The sequence below is a fragment of the Castanea sativa genome, chromosome 2, assembly GCF_040712315.1.
Source record: "Castanea sativa cultivar Marrone di Chiusa Pesio chromosome 2, ASM4071231v1".
Classification (NCBI taxonomy): Eukaryota; Viridiplantae; Streptophyta; class Magnoliopsida; order Fagales; family Fagaceae; genus Castanea; species Castanea sativa.
The window spans coordinates 24497768-24517888 of NC_134014.1; the positions used below are offsets into that span (position 1 = coordinate 24497768).

At 34.3% G+C, this 20121-nt stretch overlaps 2 protein-coding genes across 2 annotated transcripts; one reads left to right on the top strand and one right to left on the bottom strand.

Moving 5' to 3' along the window:
• The first annotated feature begins 942 nt into the window (after positions 1-942).
• LOC142625940 (uncharacterized) lies at positions 943-5605 on the top strand. Its single transcript, XM_075799699.1, has 8 exons — positions 943-1162; positions 1285-1404; positions 2660-2853; positions 2936-3041; positions 3156-3303; positions 3476-3615; positions 4783-4949; positions 5035-5605. The coding sequence occupies exons 1-8, from the start codon at positions 1099-1101 to the stop codon at positions 5326-5328; spliced, it is 1233 nt and encodes a 410-aa protein (XP_075655814.1). The 5' UTR covers positions 943-1098; the 3' UTR covers positions 5329-5605.
• Positions 5606-8505: 2900 nt separating this feature from the next.
• LOC142624459 (putative vesicle-associated membrane protein 726) lies at positions 8506-12993 on the bottom strand. The gene is made up of 5 exons (XM_075798028.1): positions 12536-12993; positions 9785-9926; positions 9581-9701; positions 9283-9345; positions 8506-8992 (listed from the first exon to the last, which is right to left on the bottom strand). Exons 1-5 carry the CDS (start codon positions 12723-12725, stop codon positions 8849-8851), a joined length of 660 nt encoding a protein of 219 aa, XP_075654143.1. The 5' UTR covers positions 12726-12993; the 3' UTR covers positions 8506-8848.
• Between the last annotated feature and the right edge of the window lie 7128 nt (positions 12994-20121).

The window sequence follows — 20121 nt, forward strand, 5'->3', positions numbered from 1 at the left end:
TTGATAAGAATAAGTCAATAACTATTAGATTCATTTTATTCACTTTATATTTTGACATGATCAGTCCATTTTATCAACTTACTAATAAAAAATGCCTACATTGGAAATGATTTACATTACTAGTGCACATGTGGCTAAATAATAATATAAAAATCAAATAATTAAACATTAAAAAAGCTACATAAGCATTTTAATGAAAAAGAAAAAGTCATGTCTAAGAAAAAAATAAAGAATTTAAAAAAAAAAAAAAAAACTCAACTTCTTTTATTTTCTTTTGTATTCTTGCACTTTCTTAGCTACCAAGCATAATACCCAACACACAATAATATGACAATCCAAACTAAATTGAAACCCTTTACCAAATCAAGCACCCAAAAAGACCCATCGAACCCCAATAATGAACAAACACTGAAAAGATATCCATATCAATCATTTCATCTCTCTAACTATTCGAATCTCAATGCACCCAAACCTGATTCAAGAAATCATGACAATCACCACCATTCTCCTTAACCTAAACTTCGCGCCAATTAGACAAAAAGAGCCAATTTAGATCAATGAATTGAATCCAATCACAGGAATGCAAAATAGAAAAGAAACCAAACCCACCTCCACCAACAGCCCCAAACCTATCTCCGCCAGCCACCATAGCTTTGCAAACCCACGCGATGAAGCCTAACTTTGGTAACTAAGAAAGTAAAATAATACAAAAGAAAACAAAAGAAATTGAAAAAATTTCAATTCATCTTTTTCTTTCAATTAATTTTTTTTTTCAACTTTTTGTCTGACATGGCTTTTTCTTTTTCTACAATGGTGTTTCTAAAATTCACTTCTCTCATCATTTTCTCGAATAAGTTTAAAAAGTGCTCATATCACGAATAAACTCTATTTTTTACCATATTTAGCTAATACACTCCGGTTCCCTCCCCAGTAAAATTGCAATACACGGTTCCCTCCCCAGTAAAAATAATAATAATAATTGCCCATCATTCCCAAAAGTCCGACCCCTAACCCGACTGAGAGAAGAGGAAACCGAGATAGAGAGAGAGGAAACCAAAAACAAATCGACTTCGGATCTCAAAATTTGCAGTAGGTAGTATGGAGAGAAAGAAGGATAGCTCCAAATTGAACATCGCCATCATTCATCCCGATCTTGGTATAGGTACGTTATTTTATTTTAATCTTCTCTAGCGTAGATAATGGGTATTTGATTTCACTTCTTTTTGGTTTTTTTTTTTTTAGTTTTTAGTTTTTAATCTATTTATTTTGGTTATCTATACATAGGTGGTGCTGAAAGATTAATAGTTGATGCCGCTGTTGAACTTGCTGCATCCCATGGCCACAATGTTCATATTTTTACTTCTCACCATGATAAAGCTCGGTGTTTTGAGGAAACGCTTGCTGGTCAGTGACTTACCCTTAATTTCATCTTCCTCAATATGAATATGGACTTGTCTGAGTCAGTTATAGGGTCGCTTCGATGCCTAGCGTACAAGTTCAAAAACTCTCAGGAACATAGGCTAGAATCTGCCCCTTTCCTGAACATCTAGAACTATCTCAGGACCTTATTTTATTGGCTCTCCTTTGATCCCATGAGAAATTCTTTTTGTTGATTTTGCTTATTTGGTCTTTATGAATCTTGAGGTCTAAAACCAGTGTACTCATCTTGTCTTCCTCGTTTTTTTTTAATGATATTTTATTACCTATAAGTTACTTAAACAAAATTGTCTTCCACCCATTTATAATTAGTGTGAATATATGTGATGATGTGATGACACAATGCAAAGGAGAGAAAATTAGATGGCCCTTCTTCAATTGAAAATTTTTATGAAAGGTAGAAGGATATTTATAGTTATGTATATATTTATGTATGGCTAAATTGCTGGATTGGATTGGATATAAGATATCTCATCCTGTGGTTTCAACACACCTGGATTGGATTGAATTAAAAATAATAATAATAATAATAATAAAGATGTAATTTATTTTTGGTGTTTGGCAGCCAACTGTAAGCTTCAGTTATCAAGATGGAAAGAGGATTCCTTTGTTTTGGACGAAAGAAAATTACTGGAAGTCAGTTCTCACCTGCAAGCTTGAGTGACTGGTGGCAATCTTGAGACCATGGGTGGTCGTCAAGGTGACCCATCACGGTTTTTACGCAACTAACAAGGAATCTATGTTATCACCATTAGCCGTATATACCACCTCCCCCATAGTATTATTATGCATTATGTTTGAACACAAGACCTTGTTAGAAAAATGGTTAAATGATTAAAATTTAACATTTTCTAACAACTCAAGCTTTTGAGATAAGTGGTAATTTATCAGACTTTACCCTCCATCAATATTCTTTTGGGAGGAGGAAGTGTCATTTTAGCTGAAACTCATTTTCTATTATTATCATATATGCCCATGGAGGATTAAAAATTCCATGGGAAATATCATCTCCAATCCAATGGTTGTGCCAAGTGTAGGATACAGTTAAATTTAACCAATTCGGCCACAATATACGTAGCCCATATGTGTATATTTGTAGATATGCATGTGTGCTTGTGTTTATGTGCATATATATATATGCCTTGGTTTAAAAAGCTCTTTGTGTAAGATGTAGTGCATCTAGCATTCTGATATGTCTTACCGACGTTCATTGGTTGTTCAGGTACCTTTTTGGTTACAGTATATGGTGCCTTCCTTCCCCGACATATTTTCTACCGTTTTCATGCTTTATGTGCATATCTGCGGTGCATATTTGTTGCTCTTTGTGTGCTGTTCATGTGGCCTTCGTTTGATGTTATACTAGCGGATCAGGTCTCTGTTGTCATTCCATTATTGAAACTTAAAAAGCCAATGAAGGTATCTATATTTCTTTCTTATAAACTGTTATCTGGATGTCCTGGCATCATTTTTGTTTCATGCACTACATTCTTCTGCCCAGGTTGTATTCTATTGTCATTTTCCAGATCTGTTGCTGGCTCAACACACTACTGTTCTCAGGAGGATATATAGGAAACCAATTGACTTCATAGAAGAAATAACCACTGGTTAGATTCCATGTCTTGACTTTGGCTACTCTTGTAAATTATCCTCATCTCCTAAGTGTATGCTTGTGCCATGTAAATCTACTGTTTGTTTTTAATTTTCTTTTGGGACTCTAGGAATGGCAGATATGATACTTGTTAACAGCAGATATACTGCATCTACCTTTGCAAATACATTCAAGCATCTTCATGCTCGGGGAATTCGACCAGCTGTTCTTTATCCAGCTGTTAATGTGGATCAGTTTGATGAACCCCATTCAAATAAGTAAGCAAAGTTTGTGTGTCTCCCTTTAAATTTTCTAGTTCTAGGCATAGGATGCTATGTGTAGACATTTCTTTTAACTATGTTTACTTTGTCCACTATAAGTTTAGAGTCTAATTCTCTTTATCTTTTTTTTTTTTTTGGGGGGGGGGGGGGGGGGGGGGTGTGGTTATAGGTTGAATTTTCTGTCCATCAACCGATTTGAAAGAAAAAAGAATATAGATCTAGCAATTTTGGCCTTTGCTATGCTTCACAACCTTGAAGGAGATGTCCTCCAAAATAGTAACCTGGATGATGCTTCATTAACCATTGCAGGCAAGTCTCTAACGATTTTGTGACTGCATACTCTTTTTGACAGATATCTCATACCTGTGGGTAAATAATTGTGAAAGTATATATCTTGGGGTAGGGTTTGATTATCACCAATTTATGATTGCTCAGAAGGCATTGTGTACTTAAACTAAGACTAATTATGCATACATGACCAATTGGAAGTAACACCTCAATACTAGATTCTTCATACGATTAGCTGGGCAACTCTCTGTTTTGCCATTGGACTCTTCTGGTAACTTAACATAGAAGGCTTTCCATTGTCTCTCTGTAAGTTCACAAATCAAACCTAAAAACTTCAGCTGCCACATATAATTAATATTTGAGTGGAGCTACATTGTTCATATCATAACTGGCTTGGTAATTTATGCACACTAAGTGAGTGTTTGGATAGCGTTTTGCATCCATGTTTTGCGCGTTTGGCTGAAAATTACTTGAGTCCCACGTTACTGTTCATGAACCCCACAAAAAGATGAAAAACGCAAATGAATTATTTTGTACTGTTCACGCTACTATTCAGCTGAAACTACAGTACTTTCAGCTCAAAAAATTAGCTAGCTTATAAATTATTTTGTTACAGTACTTTCAGCAATAAGTTTTCAATTTTCAGCAAAATAAGCGGTATCCAAACAGATCCTAAGTCACTTACCCAAAAAATTGTGTACCAAATTTGTAATTAAAAAACATGGTTGGCTATATATGACATGTAGATGGTAAGAAACAATTTATTTGGCCAAATGAGTTGGTCATTTTGACATAAGGGAAACTGTTCACATGATAAAGCAAAACTCTTGCTAGAATAGTTGATTGCAGAGTATTTGCTATATTTGTCTGCGCATCCTCCTGTTTAGCCATACATGATACAGGGATGGACTTTTATGTAAAGGGTTATGTGATGAAATTAATTTGCTACTTACATGGCAAAAGAAGACCTACATTCGCCCATTTGAAATAGTTGTTACAACATTTAATATGGGAATTGTCTATAAAAGGGACTAATGGAGTAATGTTAATAACTGGTAATAAAACTTGATCATGGTCTTAAAATGCAATTAATGGAATTCACAAGATTTGGTAAACAAAGCATAAAAAATTTGCCTTTATTTTCTTCCAAACCATCTATTCCACAAAAAAATTCATAATATGTTGCAGGTGGATATGATAAACGCCTGAGAGAGAATGTTGAATACCTGGAGGAGCTTAAAAGCTTAGCAGAAAGGGAAGGAGTGTCTCATCGGGTTAACTTTATTACATCATGTTCAACAGATGAAAGAAATGCACTTCTCTCCCAATGTTTGTGCGTACTTTATACACCAAAGGTTTGAGCATTTGGTATTCTCATGAAATTGATCAGTTTTGGAAAAGCAAATTTGGGTTTTATATCTAAATGTTCAATTATTGTAGGATGAACATTTTGGGATTGTTCCATTGGAGTCCATGGCAGCTCATAAACCTGTTATTGCATGCAACAGTGGTGGCCCTGTAGAGACAATTAAGGATGGGGAAACAGGATTTCTTTGTGATCCTACTCCACAAAAGTTCTCTTTGGCTATGGCTAAACTTATTCAGGACCCTGCAATGGCTAAGAGAATGGGTGAAGAGGCCCGGCGACATGTTACTGAGTCATTTTCCACAAAGATATTTGGCCAGCGACTAAATCAATATATTTTTGACATTGCTCAGCCTAAGAGAGACTAAGAATAGTGAACATAGCATTACGAAGATGACAAAGAAGATATTAATATCTTTATGCATAGCTCTTGATCTTTTTGGTAACATAGAACAGTGTTGCCCCATGAAGAACTCATGAATAGTGACTCCTCTGTGTAGTTGTTAGAAAGGAACATTTCATTATACTCCATGCATTTGAATCAGTTGCTCAGTTGGAGTTCACTAAGTGCTAACAGGATTTTGGTGTATTTGATCATATTTCGGTTATGTTATATCATCAAAGCTCAACACCTTCCCCCGAAAACTCTCTCTGCATGATGCATGATAGCGCTATTGGGTTAACAGGTGCATCGAGCTTTTTCCGCGCCACAGTGAGTGACGCTCTGTAGTCTATGGTGGTCTGTCCCCCCTGTTTTAAGGTTTCTTCTACCTCTTTAGTGGGGTCACATGCCGCCAAATCCTCGTGGTTGGCCTGCTGCTTTTTGTGGTTTTGATCTGACCAGATCGGAGCTGGTTCCTCCTTGCAAATCAAAATATTTTATATTCATATAAAATTGGTTTTATGCTTTTTTTTATTATCAATTAGTACTAATATTCCCATTACAAATACCTCTTTTTTAATAAATAATTTGATAGTTATAACGGGGAGGGGGGATTTGACATCTGAATATCTCCATTGAAAACATTAAAAGATACCAACTAATTAAGTTTCAAAACTTTTGGCCAATTGCAAATAACATTGATTCTTTGAAAGTAAAGACTGACTGCATACCCTATTAGATTTGATAAATTGCCCTCCTAAGGATCCAATTAACTTGCTAGGAAAAAAAATGGTTTACCCCAAATGCTAGGGTCTTAGTTTTAAAATTTTTATAAAAAAAAAAAAAAAAAATTGTAGTAGGGGAAAGTGCACAAGCAATCTTAAATTCTTAATTCTTAATGTGTAAAAAGCAAATGAGATATTTTTTTGAGAAGTCTTGCTATTATCTGACATTAGTCCAATCATTAGAGGTGTTTTTTGAATTTTACCCAAAAAAGATATAAATATTATATGACTAACATCAATGGCCTTATCATCACAAGTCACAAGTAAACTTGTCTATTATGGCAATCTAAAAATTAGATTTACAATAAGTAGTAACAACATCAATAATTTTTAATCTTTATATTAGATCTTAACATTGCCCATTTTTTTCATTTAGAATATTTATATATAAAAAATTGTGTTTATTTGGAATCTTCAATTTTTCATCTACATGTTTTAGGATGTTTCCATTTACTCCTTTCTTGACACAAGTATACAATTATACATAAAAAGAATGAAGAATAAGAAGACAAACTAATAGGAATCATCTAGTGCATACATAGGTGTTGATAAGGTACAACTAAAAGAAGACTATCTGGACAATAGGTGCACTCCTAATATTATAACATATGCCTGAGTGTATAGATATATACGACTCTCTGACTAGGTGTATGGATATGTACAACTTCTTCACATAAGGCAATTATAGACATTAGCAATTGTTCATTTACTGTTTACAAAGGTCCACCAAACTTTACGCATATGCGAATCTTGTCCCTATATTTAGTTGATAAGATTGTGATATTCTTGTTCGTCTAATGATAGCAAAGAGATAGGGCTTGGCTTTTATTGATCTAACATAATATATTCATATACATAATCAAAGAATTGTATGTATGTATCTATACACTTAGTTATACATTATTGTATTAGGAGGACACTTATTGTCTTCATAGTTTTCTTCTAGTCCCTGTTATGAGATCTAAGTCAACTGTTGTACCTATTTGCCTTACATTACTATTTGTCTTATCCATAGTCCTTGACATATATTGTTTTGATTAATAATCTGACAGAACAATCCGAGATTGAATCTCTTGTAGTCCTGTCTTTGTTACATGCTTACATCATTGCCGATCCTCCCCTATGAAGCTTCATTAGAAATGGCAGAGAAGAAATTTAGGGACTTGCGACTACCTAACAATGGAACCGAAATGGTAGACTATTGGTGTTCTAGAATAGCTTCGTGTCGTGCAAAATCATAATGAAGGCGTGCCTAAATTGATCAAACATCCTCCTGTCAGATACAATCTATAGGGTTGAAAAGTTTATTCATGCGGCAAAAACATGACTAAGAATACCACTAAAAAAAAGGTTAAAAAAAAATAAAAATACTAGCAAAATAAAATCGTAATTCGTGCTCAACCAAAAATAAAACATAAATAAAAATGAAAGGGGATATAAAATATAAAAAATATATCAATAATAGAGAAGAAATGCCTGAATTAATTCACAAAATCACATTAGTTTTGTGAGAAACCTAAGAATATAACAAATGTCACAAAATTTTCACAACATTCTTATTATCACTTATGATAAATCCCAATTTAATATTTTATTATTGCATTTTATTTTATTTTTGGATTCCTGAAACCTCAACTATTGTTAAAATATTATTACAATTGGTTGTAAAACTTTTTAGATTTTACTTAAGCTCGTTGTTAATATGTTATGTTGTCACCAGTCACCAGTCACCAGAATGAATGGTCAACGAGACAAACTCTAAATCTTTTCAAACATCCTCTAGCTTTACCGCCCAAACAGTCATCATTTCTGGGCACGGGAGCGTGCAGATAAAGATATGGACAACCATGGTAAATATACTTTTGTTGATTGATTTGGATCAGCTTTTTTCTATGATTTACTGAAAGTGGATAAAAATAAGACTGTACCCTAAAAAAATATTGAGGAAAATGAGCTAAATAATACAGGGAGTGGAATAGAGAGTGGGAATTATTAGGGGTGCTTGTTATTGTCAAATGGCCCAAGAATGATTACATATATGCATATAGGTCACAAATCACACATATTGGCGTTTTTCCTTCTTGAAGTAGAAATATTGAGAAGCTTTACAAAGAATAATGCTCGAGCGCAGTGATTCAAAGAGGATGTTTAAAATCAACCTAAAGTTCCTAGGAAGCAATAATTTTTTTTCCTCGTTAACATTCAAATCCTATAAAATGAGATAAATGTGAATATTTAATCCAACAAGAACTACCCGCATGCACTCCTCACAATTTGTTGTTAATATTAAGATCAACATGAAAAAGCCGATTCCAAAGACTCCTCCAAACATACCAGGCAACCACCGCCTATCACCCAAAACAGCAAAGGAAAGGAAATTATACGAACAAAAACAATGAGACATATATATATTGAAAACATTCCGAGAGTACATACCATTGCAGGCATCAAAATATTCCTTCAATACACCTTAAACAAAAAATCCACAACACAGAACATATAGAAAATTTATCTACTTGCAGGAGTCGAAGCATATTACCTATACAACCAATCCAAAATACAAATGCTCCCCAATCCTAAAAGGCTAGCAGAAGAAGGTAGGTATAACCTAAAAGATCAAAGACCCAAGAGAAAGGATCTGCAAGGTGGAATGGAATCTACCAAGACAGTCCAAATCAGAAAGATGACAGCGGTGAAGCCTCTGGGAAGTTCCAAGCCAATTTAACATTTGAAGCCATGGCAAACAGACAAAACAATGATAAGAATCAAGGCAATGATGATACCCAAAACAATCAATTTTATCTTCATATTCTGAAGCCACATCTTCCTTCTCATTTTGGTTCCCTGTTGCCTAAAATCTTGTGCCTGCAAGGAAGAATTAATATTAATACCATCATATCATATACCAAGTCAAAGTGTTGCTCCCAACTAATTTAGGATCAGCTGATTCAATATCAACAAATCAGAGAGGAGAAGAAAATGTGCGAAATAGGAAAGAAACAAAGAATGAGAACCAATACAAATACAGATTCCATATAAGTATGGAATATTATATAAGAACACTTAAATCTTGCATGGATCAATCCAATAATTTCCAGAGGCTAAAAACGTTATCCAAACCCATCAATCTCCCAAAGAGATTTTCTGGAACTAACCTGTGAGCGAAGGTTCTCAGTTTTATCCACCAGCAGCTCAATCTTCTCACCACGGTCAAGAACCTGCACAAAAAGATGGATTTCCTCAATCAAAACATGCAGCATTTTCTCTCTTTTAGAATAGGGAGGAAGAAGAGGCAAATTTCAAATCCTTAACATCAATGCCTAATAATTTACACTATCGGCAATAATATAGTTTACCAAAAACATGCATGCAAATGCAGGATTTATCTTCAGCCAACTTCTACTACCAAATTACATCATAACATTAAAAAAGCAAACAGCATTAGCACCAAACCTTCTCAATATTTTCCATCATAACACCCTTGACTTCAGAAACCTGAGCCTTCACTTTCGCAAGCTTGCTTATCTCTTCAGGATGATCCACACAATACTGCATGTGCTCCTTCAGTTTGGACCTATAATATATACCAGAGAGTCAAGATACTTTAGAAGAAACAAAGGTACATCCCTATGAAATGAAAAACAGGATAATAAATACCCAAACTCTTTATTGAGGCTGTTGGCAACAGCAGTTGCAGCTTTCCCTCCACCATATCTCTTGTTGAAATCTTCCTTAACTCGCTCCAAAAAGGCAATGGGAATCTGTCTACCAGCAGATTCAACAGCAACCACACAATAGGCTGCAGTATCCAAAATAAAGCAGCAGGGTTAAAACAAAATCATGCATGCTCTCTGGAGATTATTAACAAACCAATTAAGCATTTCACTTTATTTTGTAAATTGCTTTGATAAAATCAAACTCTCCAATAATCCTTTTGTCATTTGCTTTTAAACAAGTGATATAACCGAACAAACTTGAAAATAAAATGAGGGGGGAGGAAGGGGGGGGGGGGATGGTGGAGAGAACATGTAATTTTTTTAAGTATTAGCATCAAAGATGGTATCAAATAACTATTGGAAATGGATGCCATAATTCTTGAGCACTTTTTGATTTATATACCCAGCATCTTTTATTTCTTATTAGTAAGCTACACATGCACCAGGTGGGTTTTGAATGCATGACCTCAGCCTCCACCCATTCTTATGGAAGAAGAAAGTGCCACTTGAGCTAGGGCACATTGGCTATAAAAGCAGCACCTTCTACGAGTAAGGTAAGTAAGAATCGCTGCTGCCAATATGATAGAGAATCTTACATTGTCCATTCTTTATCTTTCAATGAAACCCCAATCAAAAAGTTCTACACAAAAACCACCATATTGATGAAGGTAAAAAACCAAGGAAAACAGCATCCTTATGAGACACAGTAAGCAATTTTGAAATCTTAAAGCACAAAGTGAAAGACACCATCCATTGTAATAAAACCAGAAATGGCTTAGAACACACTTCAGAATGTCAGAAACATGTCATACATGTGACTTAAATGCCTACACTTGAGAGAAGGCTTGATGCATACAGCTGGGTATAACTGACTTGATATGGGCAGTGAAAATATGATCCCTCAAATTATAAAAGCCATAATTCCCTCTCAACACGCACAAATCCCTCCACCTATCCACAAACACATGCAGTGGTTTAAAGGGAATGAAGAAAACACTTCAAAATTTATGCAAATGAGTTACTCCATTTTAAAATTTAAATCAATAAGTTGACATCCTACTACAAACAACTAGAAGTTGGAAAAATCGAGTAAAGTAAGCCTATGGAGATAATCTGTGTATCAATGAACTTTCTCCTTTCCTCAAGAGGGAACATCTACAGATGGACAAATCGCAAAAGAAGTGAACTTTGTTGAAACTATTAAATCTGAAAAAATTGTTGTAATGTTTACGACAGACCTGAAAAAATGGATCTGATTAAACTCTAAACTTTGTAAATCTACTGAATTGACTCAGGGTTCTGGACCAGTGATATTCTTACTTTTAGGTAGATGGTTGGTACTAGTTTTTCTTGATGGTGTTGTTGAAGGGATATTCCCATAAACATGAGACACCATAGCATTAATTCATGTATGAAGGCAACTTCACATGGTCAAGAGTTGAAACCCATCTACATCAAGTTATTGGCACACCAATAATCCCCCCATTGGTCACCCACACACACAATTTAAAATTTTTTAACAATCATCCATACTGAGAATTAATATAAAGTAGTGTCAAAATAAGCAGACACTAAAATAAGCATAAGCCATACTTCAGCCACAAAAACTTGCTATCAACTATCAACTATCAACACCCAAATTCAAGAATTTAATAACTTCCTGTTACATGCCCAGATTTCAATTTGGATATAATAAGCCACCCTAAGATTTCAATTTCTCTTCTTAAGGTTAAAGAAGAAACTCCAAAGGCTACAAGAAATCCATTGTTGTTTTATATGACCCCATTCAGGTGGACTGATCAATGTTATATCCAATCCCAGATCAGATTACTGCAAAATCAAAAGAAAAAGATGCTAGTTTTTCCATTCAAAATAATTCAATCTGGAAACCCAAGCATTCCACATGTCTCTTCCATTCTTACCCATTTTAAGAGAAATATAAAAGGTAAGAAATCAAAACATCAAGGGACCTCAAATTTTGGAGGGAAAAGGCCTTTTTGGCCAAAGATTCTAACTAAAGAAATCTGAATAACACTGCCTCAAACCACATCCCAAAATAATAGGTCTACAATATTGAAAATTCCCATTTCAGAATGCATACCGCAGCAATCTACATTTCTCGTAACATTGACACCGATATTACAGATGCTCATAAAAATACGAACACTAATCACCCATTTCAATTGTTGAGGAAATGCAGGAGAGAAAAGAAATGAACACATAACTTTTTTTACAACCTCAAATGTTATATATCTATGTTATTTTAAAATCACAGAAAACACAAACACTCAAGATAGATAGATCATTCAAATCCAACCCTCTGAATCAAATTTCAATAGTAATAAACAGAAACGATTAAAAACACAAATCTACAAATCTGAAATTCCTTTCTATCAATAGCCAAACGAAGAACGAGGATCTACCTATTAGCGGCCCTTCCTATTCCAAATCGAGCAAGAAATCCATAGAAAAGATCCAAACAAATACAATACAATACAATACAGCTCAAACACAACGAAATCTGACGAATCCAGGACTTCATGATTCAAAAAATTAATAACAATAACAATAACAATAAAAATAAAATTATTAGTGAGATGTCGTTAATTTTGATTGATTTGAGGTCAAATAGACACAGATCTTGAGCAAATGATGAAGAAAACGAAGGCCGAGATTGAGATCTAGATCATACTGAAGCCATTTTCGACGAGGTAATTGAAGGTGTGGCCGTCACAGTTGTAGGTGAACTTGTTGTTGGAAGCCGGAAGCTTCTGGAGGCATTGGGAAGCGATGCTCGTGAAATTTCCGGTGAACTCCGTGTACTCCGCCAGAATCACCGTGCCTCGAGCCACGAAGCTGTAGATCAGAGATTGCTGCCCCATCTTTTTTTCCTCTCTCTATTTATCTAGAATTCAAACCCAAACCCTAACCCTAATCCAAAACAAACCAATTGCAGAATTTGAAAGCAAACGCTGCGAGAAAGATAAAATATAAGGTTTGGTGTAATAATAATAAGCTGTTTCTGTTGTGAAATTACTTATATTTAGAGAGAGAGAGAGAGAGAGAGAGAGAGAGAGATTGCTATTAGGTTGTGATATATATATATATAATAGGAAGAGGAAATGGAATTTTCTTTTTCGGTTTGCGAAGGATCTATTGGACCAAACTAAAGAATATTTATAATGTTTGGGTAGAAACTAGAAAAAAGATAAAGTAGGAAGGAAATTTATGAAAATTGTGGCTCTGACTCTCTCTCTCTCACCACGCGGTTCTTTATTTTGAATTTGTGTGTACACATTTGGAAAGCCTTGGAAGGTTCCATACCTTCCAAGTGGGGGAGTTTTGTTTGACCCACCACCGCCTATTTTAAATATACATATGATATATACGGAGTATTTTTGCGTATGGATATTATTAGTACAAATGATGGTATAATTTTCAACTACATTAAAAATTAATTATTATCTTCATTTGATGATAAAGAATTTTAACAAAATATTAACTCAGTAGATTGAAGCTCTCTCTTAAAAAAAAATATTAAAGCACCAAAAAAATCCTACTTCAACCAATAAAGTTTCTAATTCAATGGCTCAACAAATGCATATATAGCATATTAGTAGACTAAATTCTAAAAACAAAAAAACTGCATAAATAATCAAAAGTGTTGCAGTTATATCTTAACGAACACTTTTTGGTATTTTAACAAAAACATTTAAGACTTAGATTTTTTTGTCCTCAATGTAACTTTCAAATTATTAAAAATTTAAACAAGAAAACAACTGCAAATATAATTATTTATACTATCTCATCAAAAAATTAAATATTTATACTATATAAATTCATTAAAAAAACAATACATATATAATATCACTATTTTTTCTTTTACACTTATTATTTATATATATTATATTTATATTGGTGATGTAACGTGGCTCTATTTTTAAATTCTATACTTGTTTTTTAGAGTTGAAAAGGAGTAATGTAAGCGAAAATGAAATCTTTTTTATCTTCTTACCAAAAAAAAAAAAAGAAATCTTTTTTATCTTGTTAAAAACGTTTTAAAAAAAATCTTATTTAATGTTGCAAAACATAATGAAACCTTGTTTCAGCTTTCTTTATGTTTATCCTCCGTGATTACGACAGAGTACTGGCCTAGGAAAAAAAACAACTTCGGTGGTCTTCAGTAGAAATACAGACATCCTAACACGTAAAGATATCAAAGATTCAATGGGAGTACCGCCAGCATGAGAAATTGCTTGGTATGCCATCTATCATTGAAATATCAATATACATGATATTCAAGGAAATCAAATACTCATTAAAATAAATAAAAAATTATAAAAATAAAAGGCCCTTTTGAGGGTTTTAATTGAGAATCCACTCTTTTTTTTTTTAACACACACATAAGGGAGATGAAAAAGAGTTCTAACACAAAAGCACATAACAATTTCACTCAATAATTAAGAATTAACTTGGAAAATCATTTTTGGAGACAAATTTGTATTCATTGAAAATACTCATCTTTTGAAAGAATAGAGCATTCACACTAAAGTTGCGATACATGCTAAAAACTTATTTTAACAACAAAACCACCAAAATGCAAGCTACAACAAAGATGTTGTACTTTTTTCTTTTTTTTTAAAGCAATGGAGCTATGGTAAGTTATCCTCTTTGACAACTTAGAGCATTCACAATAAAGAAGTTAAAAATTTTAGCATTTAGCAACACGAAAAGCAACTTTTTTTTTTTTTTGAAACTTGACTTGATTTCATTAAGAACACTTTAGAAATTGAAGTACAACAGAGCAAGGTAGAATACAAAGGAAAAAAACTAACAATTGGCCCTATCAATTTGGCAAAGATGATGAAGCATTAGAGGCTCCATATCAATCCAGGTCTGTGATGTCCTGGATTCTCTAGCCATTTTGGCTAACTCGTGAGTCACAATGTTGAAATCTCTTTTCAAGTGCTTGACTTTTTACACCTCAAAGGAAGAGGACAGAGAATGGATATCTTGGATGATTGGCCTTAAGTCACCGTGGGGCAGGTTTGAGGAGATAGCCTGAATTACCAAGAGCGAATCAAACTTAATAATAACATGCGTGAGCTTCTTCTGGTGGGCTAGGAGGATGCCTTCTTCAACAGCCAAGGTTTATGTGACTTCCACATCATACTGTGCATGTAGTAGCTTTGCACATGCTGCAACAACAATGCCTCTGCAGTCCCAAATTACCGCACTAACACCCGAGGGTCTACCATCTTCTGACGTTGCGCCATTAACATTTATTTTATACATACCTGAGGGTGGTGCACTCCAACCAACCTCAGGAGATTACTGCCTAAGTAGATTAACAGCAGCAGCGACTTTATAGTCATTTTAGGTTCATTGCGCAGTACCCCAGATTTGCATTGAGGGAAGGCTTTGAGCCTCATGAACTACTTGATTTCGACTGAACCAAATCGACCACGCAGTGACAAAAAATATCTCTAAATCCTGACTGGTTCCAGCTTCCATAATTTGCAGAGCAACATCCACTACATCACCTGTTTCAGCTAAGAGATTTATTAGGCAGGCCTGCCAACACCACCATACATCACAAATTTTTTCACAATAGAGAAGAGCATGTTTTGTGCTTTCTCCATCTTTTCCATAGAGAGGGCAGGTTGCATCAACATCAAATCCTCTTGTTACCATGTTCAGGTGAGTTGGCAGCCCATTCACACAGGCTCTCCAAGCAAATATTCTGACTTTGGCCAGAATCTTTAGGTGCCGCATTTTCCTCCAAAGTGGGGCTCGATTTTCTCCAATTGAGCATTCTCCCAAATCTGGCTCCTCAACTAAAGGCAAGGCAACATAATAAGCACTCTTAACTGTAAACACACCTCTTTTGTTCCCCACCCAAGCAATATTGTCATCCGATAAACTGTAGCTCAGAGGTATATTAAGTATAGTTTCTGCCTCACAAGGGTAGAAAAGTGCTCTTACTCTATCAGCTCTCCATCGTATTGTGTCCACATCAATGAGAGATGAGACCATTAGGAAGTCATCTATGTCTCTTTGGGGGGAGCAGACCTTGTAGGTGGTTGGGTTGTCCTCCCATATGTGTATCGTTTTCCCATTCCCAAACATCCATCTGGTGCCTTTCCTTATTACTTCCAAACTGTTATAGATACTTCGCCAGGCATACAAGGGATTACATCCAAGTTTTGCTGCAAGGACATCCCCCGTGGGGTAATACTTAGCTCTGTAGAGCCGAGCCACTAAGGATCTTAGGTTGGTTAGGAGGCGCCATCTTTGCTTTGCTAGCATAGCTAAGTTGAAAGCCTTAAGATTGCGAAAGCCCATACCTCCATGTAATTTAGATTTACACATTTTCTTCCATCCTACCCACGATGTCGTTGTTTCTTGGTCCTTTTGCCCCCACCAAAAGTTTCTCATCATCCTTTCCAAGTCTTCACACAAACCCTTTGGAAGTAAGAAGCAACTCATCGTGTATGTTGGGATAGCTTGCGCCACTGCTTTGATTAAAATCTCCTTGTCACCCATTGAGAGCATTTTTTCCTTCCACCCTGAAAGTTTTTTCCCCACCTTCTCTTTTATTTCCGCAAAGACTTGGTTCTTATTTCCTCAAAAAGCTACCTTATCTATTTTAACAATCCACTTTACAATACACTAAACATTAAAGATTTTATTTTGACATTCAACACATTAAAATAATATAAACAATACAACAAAATAATGTATTTAACACGATAAACAACAACTACAACCATCAAAACATTTAAATACTTTTTTTTAACACCCTACATTGAAAAATTATTTTTTGTTTTAAGTTTTAAGGCTTAAGCTATAGTGGGTTGTTATAGATAGTAGCCCATTGTAGCTGAAACTCAAATTCTTTTAACTTCCGCTTCTTTGCTGTAGAAGCTGTTTTAAGGGGATTGGTTGCTAAATTGACTAAAAAGTCAATTTAGCAACTTTATTGCTTGCTCTTACTTTAGCTAGAGTATTCACAGCAAGGTTGCTAAAAAATATAGTTTTTAACAACTCAAAACATTACTTTATCTATTTCAACACCCTACTTTATAATACACCTAACATCATATGTTTTATTTTAACATTCAACACATTAAAATAATATAAACAACACAATAAAATAATATATCTAATTTAATAAATAACAACCACAATCATCAACACATTAAAAAAATTAATTTTTTGTTTTGGGTTTAAGTTATAGTGAGCTACTATCTCTAGCAACTCACTGTAGCTCAAATTCAAATTTTTTTGAGTTTAGCTTCTTTGCTGTAGAAACATTTTTAGGGAATTGATTGCTAAATTGACTTTTAGTCAATTTAGCAACCTCATTGGATGCTCTAATCTTATAATAAAAATTAATATTTTATTTCTCCTCTCTCTTCTTTTCCTTAAAAAAGTATTTTTCTTCTCTCTGTCTCTCTGTCTCTCTCTCTCTCTCTCTCTCTCTCTGTTCAATCTTGTTTCTCTCTTCTTCTTTTTTTCTTATTTTCTCACCAGTTCTCCCTCCTTCTCACTGGTGGATCGTGGTGGTAGATACTGGATAATGGATCATGGTCTTTGAATCTCCATGGTGGATCCTAGATCGTGGTCTTTGAATCTATTAAGGATGAAATGGTCTTTTTATTATTTGGTGAGGTGTTGAATTTATGAGCCTTTAGATTAAATGAATGACTGATATTAAAGTTATTGCACACCATGCAATACCTAATTAAATGAATGGTTGATATTAAAGTTATTGCACACCGTGCAATACCTAAGGTATTGCACGAGACCTCAATCCCAGTTGTCACTACCTTTGTCATCACCACCCATGTCATCCAGCTGTCATGAACCTAAAAAAAATGCCATGAACATCAAGGCCCAATCCCAAGTCATGAGCACTACTCAATTCTTTGTTCCAATTTGCCTTAAAGAGTGACGTGTCGGGGGATGGATTGGACTGGTTGATTTGACTTGGGTAGAAGGCATGAAATTGTTGATTGATGATTTTGTTTTAGGTTGAGGGCATGATAGTAGTGGAATATCATTATTAGTTTTAATTTGTGGTCAATTGTGTAAAGTATAGAGGCTATGAAATTGGGGAATAGTAATGTTTATGGTAAGTAACACTAAATCTAAACCTTTCATGTTACTAATGTAGACACTCGATATTGCACTCATGATTTAATTAAGAAAGATTACTAGAATGACCAATTATATACCCAAAATTCATGATTGCATTACATGCGTTAATTTGTTTATTGCATATCATAAAAATGATTTTGAGATTCTAATGGTCGCGACAGTATGTCCGATTTCCAAATCGGACTGTCAGATCGAAAGATGTCGCATGATCAAGTTTGCGCGGTCAGCATGCATTGTGTTTAGATAGAATCAACCACACATGATTAATTTAAATTAATTATAATTGGCTAGACAATTAAAATTAATTGAATAATTTGTGATTGGTTGTTAGTTAGTGTCAAAAATAGGCTTGCTTGCATGGGAATAAAGAGGATAATTAGATAACAATAAAATTGTGGATAATAAAGACTTTTAGAGTATTTATCTACAAGATAATTGTTACTAAAAAGAGAAAAGAATTTAATTTTTAGAATATGGATTAAAAACGCGTCTAAGCGTAAGTCTCGACTATAAAACCCTCAAAAAATGAGCCCAAAACAAACCAAAACTCAAACAAGGGACCGGCACCCAAAAGCGTCATTTGACACTTTTGGAGTACCAATTTGCACAAACTCGGGCCCCGACCCGAGGGCACTTGGATTAAGCTGAAACACATCATTTTCGATTTTTTAGAAATAAGGATGTGTCCCAGTTCGTATTCTGATCATCTAGCTAATTTTTCGAACACCCCAGCCTCTACAAATAGAGGCTGCATCGAAAATTCAGGACACTTTTCATGCTCTTTGATTTTCCCTCTTTCTGACTCTCATTTCTATTATTTTCTCTCTTACGTTAAAGACGTTTTGGAGGCTCTAGCGTTAAGAATTTCTTTTTTGTAAGCAAGGTATTTTAGATTTCAAAGATAATTGAAAATTTTCTTTGAACCCTAAGGGTCCGTTCGATTGGAGGAGTGGAAAAGTGGAAGGATGGAAAATTGTGGGAGAATGAAAAGTGGGAGGATAGAAAATATTTTAGTTTTCCCTCTTGTGTGTTCGGTTGGAGGGGTGGAAAAGTGATAGGGTGGAAAACTCTTTTGTTCGGTTTGAGAGAAAAATGGAATGATGGAAAATGTAATTTATATAAATTGACTATTATACCCTTGTTACAGAATATGTAAGAAATAGATTTATTTGTACTTATTAAATAATATCAAATTTACCACATCATATATATAAATTTATATTATTATTTTTATCATTATAATGTAAAAAAAAAAAAAAAAAACGTTGAATAGGGTCATGTTGAAAATAAATAAATAAATAACGTCAAGTCCCGTTGTGAAAAAAAGAAAGAAAAAAAAGATTTGAAAAAAAAAAGTCAGGTCACGTGAAAAAAAAAAAGATTTGAAAAAAAAAAGTCAGGTCACGTGAAAAAAAAAAAGATTTGAAAAAAAAAAGAACGTCAGGTCACGTTGTGAAAAAAGAAGAAGTCAGGAATGAGTTGGGGAGATGGGGTCTTTTTTGTAAAAGTGCAAAAGCTAATAAGAGGACCACTCTTCTCCCCAACATTTTCCTCCCAATTTGGGAGGAAAATATATGTGAGCCCGGGAGGACAATTTTCCATCCGGGTTTTCCATCCTTCTTATTTTTTCTCTCCAAACGAACTGTGAAAAATGCTATTTTCCACTCTATTTTCCTCCCATTGTTTTCCATCTTCTCTATTTTCACTCCAAATGGACGGAGCCTAAAATATTCTCTCAACAAGAAGAGCACATCCATGCAAGAGGTGGTCTTTCTTTACCTTTTTTTTTAATTTTTTTTATTTTAATGATGCATGAATAGATGTTCTTTTAGTTTTAATTTCTAATGTTCATACCATGCGTTGTCAATATTTATTGTTGAAATATGTTTTTAATGTTTTTGTTGTCATGATTTACCTTTTGAGTTTCAAAAAATCTGCTCCTTATCACTTCTTTTTCAATACCAAAAACAAATATGTATCTTCCTTAAATGCATATTTGAAATTTTCAAAACCAAAAAATTGATTTGTATATTTCTTAGATGCAGATCTAATTTTTTTTTTACATAAAAACTTATTTGGATCTTCCTTAGATGCAGATCTTAATTTTTTTTACAC

What these genes read in the sequence shown, in the direction of transcription:
- LOC142624459 (XM_075798028.1), bottom strand. Translation starts at nt 12,725, where the DNA reads ATGGGGCAGCAATCTCTGATCTACAGCTTCGTGGCTCGAGGCACGGTG. An exon ending in CCTCGTCGAAAATGGCTTCA is followed by an intron (nt 9,927 to 12,535) that starts GTATGATCTAGA and finishes TGGATACTGCAG; the next exon opens with CCTATTGTGTGGTTGCTGTT. An exon ending in AGCCTCAATAAAGAGTTTGG is followed by an intron (nt 9,702 to 9,784) that starts GTATTTATTATC and finishes TATATATTATAG; the next exon opens with GTCCAAACTGAAGGAGCACA.
- LOC142625940 (XM_075799699.1), top strand. Translation starts at nt 1,099, where the DNA reads ATGGAGAGAAAGAAGGATAGCTCCAAATTGAACATCGCCATCATTCAT. An exon ending in GATGAACCCCATTCAAATAA is followed by an intron (nt 3,304 to 3,475) that starts GTAAGCAAAGTT and finishes GTGTGGTTATAG; the next exon opens with GTTGAATTTTCTGTCCATCA. An exon ending in GCGTACTTTATACACCAAAG is followed by an intron (nt 4,950 to 5,034) that starts GTTTGAGCATTT and finishes CAATTATTGTAG; the next exon opens with GATGAACATTTTGGGATTGT.